Raw genomic sequence first — 10000 nt, forward strand, 5'->3', positions numbered from 1 at the left:
GGGTCCTGATTTGGCCTATTATGGTCCGCTGGACCCGAAAAGCAACAGCTAACTAGCTAACTAAATAAAGAACCCAAGTTCACAACGAGAGTCTCAGGGCTTGGAAGCATGAATACACGCATGCAGGACAAATGACAAAGATGGGTAGCTCCTTACTCTATGACAGCTCGCTTTTCCCAGTGATAAAGCAGCCCAAAATACCCTCCACCACGGGATGAGTCGCATGTCACCTTTGCATGATTTTCATATTTTTACATTTTCCTAAAGAGTTTTTTATGCTCTATCCAGTGGTGAAAACCGTTTTAGAAAAGAGCAAAAACTGTTTGAGTTATAAGCCTGTGACTAAGGTGACCCTCACACTGTTACCAGACATTCCGCGGACTTATATTAAGCCTAGCGCAGAACCGCGCGAGGTGACATGCGACTCATCCCGTGGTGGAGGGTCACATTACGAGGGTAATCTCACAGGACGATATAATACCAATACCAATACCAATACCATTGTAAACTGTAGTTTTGATGGGTTTGTTTTCTTTTGAATGTGACGCTTCTCCGGAAAAGTAGAGTTCACTCTGATCTTATAACAAATCTTATTTCCTCCAGATGTTGGCACCTAAACAAGTTTAAACAAGATAAGTCAGAACCATCATGAATCACACCTGCGTAGAAAGAAAACTGTATGTTCTTAAAAAAAAAAGAGTTGTCGCCATATCCTGCTCTTCAAATGCCGCCATGAAATAACAGGTATGATTGTGTGAGCATTTATTATTAGTTTTAAACTTGTTGCGCTCCTTTGTAAACATGTTGTTGTATTATCATGTGTGTGTTTATGAATAAAATACTGTTTTAACAAAGAAAACAGCGTTGTACAAAGATACATTGACAACGAAGTGCTAAGGCTGACATCCGTTTATTAGACAGTGACATCAAATTGAAAGACTTACGAATTAGCAATACATTGCAATACATTGCGTGGGTCATACACACATATATAAATTAACTTGGTAGAGAACATGTCAGTGGTTTTTTTTCCCCTTAACTGCAACTATTTGTTTCCAGGATTGCTACAAATTACATACACTTAGAATGTTACAAAGTTAAAGAGCCTGTAAGCATACTTGTATGAACGTTTAAAAACGAGACAAAGGTTATTGCAGAAATACAATAGTTGTTTATCTTCCGTATACATAAGAAAGCCGGGTTCATCAAACGAATGTTTGTGCCAAGTAAGCAATGTGTTATAACAAGGAAACAAAACCAGAACAATCAATGGCCAAGTTGCTTCCTGCATGACGGGTGCAATGGCCAAGTTGCTTCCTGCATGACGGGTGCAATGGCCAAGTTGCTTCCTGAATGACGGGTACAATGGCCAATTTGCTTCCTGCATGACGGGTGCAATGGCCAAGTTGCTTCCTGAATGACGGGTACAATGGCCAAGTTGCTTCCTGCATGACGGGTGCAATGGCCAAGTTGCTTCCTGAATGACGGGTACAATGGCCAAGTTGCTTCCTGCATGACGGGTACATTGGCCAAGTTGCTTCCTGCATGACGGGTGCAATGGCCAAGTTGCTTCCTGCATGACGGGTGCAATGGCCAAGTTGCTTCCTGCATGACGGGTGCAATGGCCAAGTTGCTTCTTGCATGACGGGTGCAATGGCCAAGTTGCTTCCTGCATGACGGGTGTTATGGCCAAGTTGCTTCCTGCATGACGGGTGCAATGGCCAAGTTGCTTCCTGCATGACGGGTGCAATGGCCAAGTTGCTTCTTGCATGACGGGTGCAATGGCCAAGTTGCTTCCTGCATGACGGGTGTTATGGCCAAGTTGCTTCCTGCATGACGGGTGCAATGGCCAAGTTGCTTCCTGCATGACGGGTGCAATGGCCAAGTTGCTTCCTGCATGACGGGTGCAATGGCCAAGTTGCTTCCTGCATGACGGGTGCAATGGTTCAGTGGAGACGACGCATGCCTCTCATGCAGAAGGTTGAGTGTTCGAATCCCGGGCGCGCCTGGTGGGTGAAGGGTATATATGTTTCCGATCTTCCAGGTCAACGGATGTTTAGTCCTGCTAATGTCTTATCCCCCACCGTGCGTACACGCAAGCACAAGACCTAGTGCGCACGGAAAAGATAATGTAATCCATGTCAGAGTTCGGTGAGTTATAGAAACTCAATGATACCAAGCATGCATCCCACAAAATCGGCATATAGTTGCCTAAATGGTGGGGTAACAAACCCGGTCATGCACTTACAAAGCCACTCATGCAAAACACGAATGTTTTGGGAGTTTCAGCCCATGAACGAACAAGAAGAAGAAGGAGAACTTCCTGCCGTTTCGTGTTTGGATCCACATGCTGTCGTTCGTCTCAGACGAGAGGCTCGTAGAGGTTTTCCTTGCAGGTCTGATGAGTGACCACGGGTACGAGATATGTATCTGCACAACCATGAGAAGATATGTTGGCTGTGATGAAACACTGCACATCTTCACACCATCACATTTGCAGAAGAGTAAAGTGAGAGCATAACAATAAACATACAGTAGTTAAAGGCATATGTACGCGCTCCCGTGTTTACAAAGTGTAGTTTGCCCATAATCGATGTCAAACGCACCATAAGACCATATAATGACGATATGTCACCATGCGCGGACCATAATACATGCTTTACAGCTTGTTCTAGCCTCTGAAAAAGTGAGGATGTCAACAAAGCCGCGGTGTTAGCTCCCTTGCATCAACGTTACATGTGTTGCCAAATCTATAAATAGGACGATCCAGATCAAAATGAAAATTAACATATCTCAACATTGAAGGGGTCCTAGACCACAATATTTTGCAAGGAACTTAATTTAGCATGTCTCCAGCTGTTGGTAAAGCAATTAGCGTGTATAGTCATCGAGTACATATGCCTTTAAGCTAACGGTCTCATCATCGCTTTGCACTAGCAACTCTGAAAAGAGTTCTTCAAAATCACAAGGATAAAATAAATGAGAGAAAGGGAGGGGAAGTGACAGACAGACAGACAGACAGACAGTCAGACAGACAGACTTAACATAGACAGACAGACAGACAGACAGACATACAGACAGATAGACAGACAGAAATAGGTAAGTCAGCTTGTTAGACAAAACTAAAACCCAACGATGTATGATTACCGTTTTCAAAAGAGTGGCAGGCCACCGGAATGACGTCATAAGTTTCTGACGTCACGCTGGCCACTGACACGTAGCTTTCCCTGGGGACCTCTGGGCGTGGTCTCCCCACCACAGCGTAATCTGGCACGCGAGGAGATGGAGGTGGCAGCTCCGCTGGTGGGCATCTTCTGGCTGAGAGAGGGACACACAGCGTCAGAATACTACAGTGAATGCTGTTGTTTGTCATTTGAGCGTTGATGCGTTAAGCTGCCGTTATGCGCCATACATGGCCCAGCTTATCCGGCTTCAGCGTGTGTTTATATCGGAGTGGTCCTTCTTCTAGACTGGTGGCTTTACAGGGCTGTCGAGTCCAGTCTACCCGGTTATTTGGCCATAGCTGGCTGGTTTGCTTATCTGAGGTGACCTTCCCCAGGACTAGAGCTTATAATGTGGCTCTTGATCGCATTGTGCTCCCGTCATTGGACACCTGGGGTATTTCTTGAGTGTGGCAGTGCCACCTGTTACCCCGCCCCATCCTGCTGGAAGCACCGCCATTTTGGTGCGCGACTGCTTATTCGTCCAGGCAAGCCTGGCTGATCTCGCAGCTAACCTCCATATCTGAAGGCCACCCCACTATCCGCCACCTGTGGACGCACCTTGTTGGGGTGTGGTCGCCCCTACCTCTCCAGGCTATAGTGAATGATATCATGGGAACAAAGTGGAATTGTGATTACCGTCTAAGGTGGCATATGTGCCAAATACTGAGGATGGTTTGGTAAACGGCCTCGAATAATTGCGAACGAAGGAGTCGTTGAGATATATGGAGAGTCCAAGGCTAAAGCAAAGGGCTTAGTATTGCAACAAGGTTAAGTATCAACATATCCATAATCTGATGCACTCATAGAGACAAACATGGAGAAGATGGTGGGGGGAAGAGGGGATGAAGGAGGGGAGAAGAGAGACAGACAGACAGTAACGTACACAGACAAATCCATGTTTTAAATGTTTAGCCCACAAGCAATTGGTCAATGCCTTTCCATCTTTTAACATTGTTTTACAGACACGTTTGCAAGGGAATTGAATCACAATAATCAGGTAATCATATCAAGAGTCAGACAAAACAGACAGAAAGAGAGAGAGAGAGAGAGAGAGAGAGAGAGAGAGAGAGAGAGAGAGAGAGAGAGAGAGAGAGAGAGAGAGAGAGAGAGAGAGAGAGAGTGAGATACAGCGAGAGAGAGAGAGTGAGATACAGCGAGAGAGAGATAGAGAAAGAGAGAGAGAGAGAAAGAGATAGAGAGATAGAGATAGAGAGAGAGAGAGAGAGAGAGAGAGAGAGAGAGAGAGAGAGAGAGAGAGAGAGAGAGAGACAGAGGTACAATAGTACAGATACAAGAAGAAATAGCAAACATCAACGACAACACACACACACAAACACAGAAAGCAGGTTCACGTACATTTCACCTTACCTTTTATCTCCTTCCTTCTCCTGCACATGACGACGACGACAAGGACGACGACGATGCTGACAGCAATCAGGGTGCCGACGACGACTCCTGTTGTCACAGAGCTGGTGACAGCGTCATCGTCGTCCTTAACAACGTTGACGTCATTCTTGGCAGAACTCTCGGCTTCGTCACTGTTGTCTTTGCCGGAGATTTCAGTGTCAGGAATGCTGCTGTTGACATGAGATATTAGACACATGTCATTAGATTGTTTATTCTCTAAGAAAAATACACAACATGTATGAATGGACAATTCTGGTTTGACTGCGCTAAGAATACGTATATAAACAATGCAACATAAGATACAAATAACATCATACCCTATCCTGATCATTTGTCAAATCGTGTTACAATAAAACATGCACACACGCGCATACACTCACACGCGCGGACACACACACACACACACATACACACACACACACACACACACACACACACACACACACACACATACATACACACATATACACACACACACATACACGGGCACACACATACACTGACATACACACACACACACACACACACACACACACACACACACACATACACACACACACACACATTAAAAAACACACACATTAAAACACACACACTTACTCCCTCGTGTTGTCTTTGTCGGAGCTGTCAATGTCATGGATGACGAGAGCTTTTTCTTTGTTGCGAAGTAAGTGCGTGTCTTCTTTTCGCGCACCTTTGTTGTCATCATTGACGGCTGGTGGGGTCTCTGTTTTAACACAAGTGTCAACATGGTAAACGACTCTTACTGACGGTGTGCTGACACATCATTCGAATATCATTATTGCTGAAATGGGACAGAGGAAATAATACATATGACAATCGAACCATGCAATAAACTGCGTAAGATTATTTTTGATGACACGAAATTGATGACAAAAATGCTTCTCTATAGTATCCGTGAACACACGAAGTTGACAGCCATGGGCTGTATAACAGACAGTTACCTTCAGAAGAACGTCCGACTTGCAATGGAGCTTTAGCAATTGGGTTCTTCTTCTTTTTCCGTGTGCCTTTCTCTTCTGCTGGTGACTCGGATGGGTTGTTGTTCTTTTTGGTGTCACCTTCGAAAGTGTATCAATACTTCAGTCAATAGTTATCATCCAACTAATCGATCAATCGGTTAAACAAGAAAGCAGATGCAGAAAGACAGACCTGACATTTGGGAAAAAAGCACAAATAAATCAAACCATACAATTGTTAGACTCTATGCAATCCTTTTCAGAATATATTTTGCTGTGAGTTTGAACAGATTGTTCATCTATCTGTGAAAGTATGTATTTTAGTGTAACTTTCTGCGTATGCCACTGTATTATCGAGGTGATATTAACAGATTGCACATATTCAATGTTCATGTCTACATAAGTCGGTCACAGGGCAGCAACAGGAAGGAACGTACAGGCTAGATCAAGGAACAGAGAATGACAATTCTGAGCGCTTCATCACATGCCACTGTCCATGTGGAGAGGCAGAAAAAGATGCAGCCCACATCCTACATGAGTGCAGTAATATCCAGCCCCTGGGGAGAGAGACTTCGACCAGGGGCCAGACCTTCCACGAGAAGTTACATGGACCTGTGGAGGCTCTACATAAGACCGCCAGCTTCGTATCTAGAGTTAGACTCCAAGTGTAAAGGCGATCGACAACATGAAGAAGATCACATGCCTTGGTCAACGTTCACCACATGACTTGTCATCAAGGAGCTGTGTCGTACCCCCCGCGGGTTAGGGGGAGTCCCATATTGGTTGGGACGAGAAAGAATTTACCCGATGCTACCCAGCATGTCGTAAGAGGCGACTAACGGTTCTGTTTCTTCTTTTACCCTTGTTAAGTGTTTCTTGTATAGAATATAGTCAAATGTTTGTAAAGATTTTAGTCAAGCAGTATGTAAGAAATGTTAAGTCCTTTGTACTGGAAACTTGCATTCTCACAGTAAGGTCATATATTGTACTACGTTGCAAGCCCCTGGAGCAATTTTTTGATTAGTGCTTTTGTTAACAAGAAACAATTAACAAGTGGCTCTATCCCATCTCCCCCCTTTCCCCTATCCCATCTCCCCCCTTTCCCCGTCGCGATATAACCTTGAGTGGTTGAAAACGACGTTAAACACCAAATAAAGAAAGAAAGAAAGAAAGAAAGCTGTGTCGTAATTTGATCTTAATAATAGTGGAAATTATTGATAACATATTCATATTATAAAGAAAACCTCACTATTATTAGTACAGACAATCGTTCATTATGACTAAAAAGTGATGACATAACTCACTTTGAATATCGAAGACAATCGTCTTTGACAAACCATCCCCGGTTTGCCAGGTCCAAGGACCGTTGTCTGATCTGGTCACATTCTTCCTGAAGAGGATCTTCCAGCCATCAGTCTGCTTCGTGCAACCACAGTTCTGCGTCTTGTAGGAAAAGCAGTCTGCGTCTTTGTCTGAAAGGCGAACCGCGCAGTAGTCCACACCCGAAGAATACTTGCTGGTTCCCTGTGCCACATATATGAAGTATGCTTTGTCGACGTCTTGCGGGCATTTGCTGGTATCGAGGGCAAAAAAGAGGTTGATGGTCGAATGCTCTGCCATGGAAACTTCCCCATGTTGTATCCGAAAAGGAAAGCGGAAATGAGCACCTGTAAACAGCAACCGTAGTTTGTACAAGTTGAGTCAAAAAGCTTTGAATGGTGCGGTATTGTAGGTAACAGGACGAGAAATGTGTGCGTGAGTCGGGGTGGTGTAGGGGTGTGTGTGTGTGTGTGTGTGTGTGTGTGTGTGTGTGTGTGTGTGTTTTGCCAGACATTAAGGTTTGAAGCTAACAACAACATTATAAGCTAGCTCATACACACGCAATGACTATATGACACGATCAACAAGAACAACACAACACAACAACAACAACAACAACAACAACAACAACAACAACAACAACAAGAACAACAACAGCAACACCAACAAACAGCAACAACAGCAATAAGTTCAAACAGACAAAACGACATGCACACAAAACAATCAACATCTCCCGTCCAAAAACAAATTAAAACAAGCAAAAAAAACAGACACAAGCAATTCAAATAGAAAAATAAACTCACAGTTTTGTGAGGCACCTGCAAAGGTCACCAGAATGAACAGAGCAAACAGTAAGATTTTTCGTTGAGGTCGACTCTTGGCTGTCGTAGTAAACCTAGCCATATCGATTGAACATTCAGGTTCTTCGTTAGGGTATTTTCTTAAAACCAGAGCCTTTGTCAAGTTTGTGTTTGCTCTTCAAATGCTCCTTTGAATTTACATGAAAACAATCGAACAGTTGATTGATTTCTTGCCAGCTAATACATTGTTTTTGTGGATGCTGCATTGTTTCCGTATTACTTTATGAAGTTGTTGTCGCGATTTGTCAGGAAATATTGCAGCATTGTTTAAAGGAGGTTAAAGCAGGAAATCATTTATTTTGAATGCTTTCTTTGCGCCTTACTGTGTCTGTCTTACTGTGTCTGTCTTACTGTGTCTGTCTCACTGTGTCTGTCTTACTGTGTCTGTCTTACTGTGTCTGTCTTACTGTGTCTGTCTTACTGTCTCTGTCTTACTGTGTCTGTCTCACTGTGTCTGTCTTACTGTCTCTGTCTCACTGTGTCTGTCTCACTGTGTCTGTCTTACTGTGTCTGTCTTACTGTGTCTGTCTCACTGTGTCTGTCTTACTGTGTCTGTCTTACTGTGTCTGTCTCACTGTGTCTGTCTTACTGTGTCTGTCTCACTGTGTCTGTCTTACTGTGTCTGTCTTACTGTGTCTGTCTTACTGTGTCTGTCTCACTGTGTCTGTCTTACTGTGTCTGTCTCACTGTGTCTGTCTTACTGTGTCTGTCTTACTGTGTCTGTCTCACTGTGTCTGTCTTACTGTGTCTGTCTTACTGTGTCTGTCTCACTGTGTCTGTCTTACTGTGTCTGTCTCACTGTGTCTGTCTTACTGTGTCTGTCTCACTGTGTCTGTCTTACTGTGTCTGTCTCACTGTGTCTGTCTCACTGTGTCTGTCTTACTGTGTCTGTCTCACTGTGTCTGTCTTACTGTGTCTGTCTTACTGTGTCTGTCTTACTGTGTCTGTCTCACTGTGTCTGTCTTACTGTCTCTGTCTTACTGTGTCTGTCTCACTGTGTCTGTCTTACTGTGTCTGTCTTACTGTGTCTGTCTCACTGTGTCTGTCTTACTGTGTCTGTCTCACTGTGTCTGTCTCACTGTGTCCGTCTTACTGTGTCTGTCTTACTGTGTCTGTCTCACTGTGTCTGTCTTACTGTGTCTGTCTCACTGTGTCTGTCTCACTGTGTCTGTCTTACTGTGTCTGTCTTACTGTGTCTGTCTCACTGTGTCTGTCTTACTGTGTCTGTCTTACTGTGTCTGTCTCACTGTGTCTGTCTCACTGTGTCTGTCTCACTGTGTCTGTCTCACTGTGTCTGTCTTACTGTGTCTGTCTTACTGTGTCTGTCTTACTGTGTCTGTCTCACTGTGTCTGTCTCACTGTGTCTGTCTTACTGTGTCTGTCTTACTGTGTCTGTCTCACTGTGTCTGTCTCACTGTGTCTGTCTTACTGTGTCTGTCTTACTGTGTCTGTCTTACTGTGTCTGTCTCACTGTCTCTGTCTTACTGTGTCTGTCTTACTGTGTCTGTCTTACTGTGTCTGTCTTACTGTGTCTGTCTCACTGTGTCTGTCTTACTGTGTCTGTCTTACTGTGTCTGTCTCACTGTGTCTGTCTCACTGTGTCTGTCTTACTGTGTCTGTCTCACTGTGTCTGTCTCACTGTGTCTGTCTTACTGTGTCTGTCTTACTGTGTCTGTCTTACTGTGTCTGTCTACTGTCTCTGTCTTACTGTGTCTGTCTTACTGTGTCTGTCTTACTGTGTCTGTCTTACTGTGTCTGTCTCACTGTGTCTGTCTTACTGTGTCTGTCTTACTGTGTCTGTCTCACTGTGTCTGTCTCACTGTGTCTGTCTTACTGTGTCTGTCTTACTGTGTCTGTCTCACTGTGTCTGTCTCACTGTGTCTGTCTCACTGTGTCTGTCTCACTGTGTCTGTCTCACTGTGTCTGTCTCACTGTGTCTGTCTTACTGTGTCTGTCTCACTGTGTCTGTCTCACTGTGTCTGTCTTACTGTGTCTGTCTTACTGTCTCTGTCTTACTGTGTCTGTCTTACTGTGTCTGTCTCACTGTGTCTGTCTCACTGTGTCTGTCTCACTGTGTCTGTCTTACTGTGTCTGTCTCACTGTCTCTGTCTTACTGTGTCTGTCTTACTGTGTCTGTCTCACTGTGTCTGTCTTACTGTGTCTGTCTCACTGTGTCTGTCTTACTGTGTCTGTCTCACTGTGTCTGTCT

General features: G+C 44.2%; 1 protein-coding gene across 1 annotated transcript; it reads right to left on the bottom strand.

Annotated features, from left to right (window-relative positions):
• Positions 1–894: 894 nt before the first annotated feature.
• LOC138973729 (uncharacterized) lies at positions 895–7938 on the bottom strand. The gene is made up of 7 exons (XM_070346459.1): positions 7735–7938; positions 6916–7278; positions 5597–5713; positions 5232–5358; positions 4593–4801; positions 3148–3318; positions 895–2430 (listed from the first exon to the last, which is right to left on the bottom strand). The coding sequence occupies exons 1-7, from the start codon at positions 7832–7834 to the stop codon at positions 2363–2365; spliced, it is 1155 nt and encodes a 384-aa protein (XP_070202560.1). The 5' UTR covers positions 7835–7938; the 3' UTR covers positions 895–2362.
• Positions 7939–10000: the final 2062 nt, after the last annotated feature.

This window comes from Littorina saxatilis, linkage group LG8 (genome assembly GCF_037325665.1).
Source record: "Littorina saxatilis isolate snail1 linkage group LG8, US_GU_Lsax_2.0, whole genome shotgun sequence".
Classification (NCBI taxonomy): Eukaryota; Metazoa; Mollusca; class Gastropoda; order Littorinimorpha; family Littorinidae; genus Littorina; species Littorina saxatilis.

Excerpts from the sequence above, each read along its gene's own strand:
- LOC138973729 (XM_070346459.1), bottom strand. The coding sequence starts at position 7,834 with ATGGCTAGGTTTACTACGACAGCCAAGAGTCGACCTCAACGAAAAATC. Across the intron at positions 7,279-7,734 it reads TGCAGGTGCCTCACAAAACT|GTGCTCATTTCCGCTTTCCT; the intron begins GTGAGTTTATTT and ends TGCTGTTTACAG. Across the intron at positions 3,319-4,592 it reads GAGAAGGAAGGAGATAAAAG|CCAGAAGATGCCCACCAGCG; the intron begins GTAAGGTGAAAT and ends TCCCTCTCTCAG.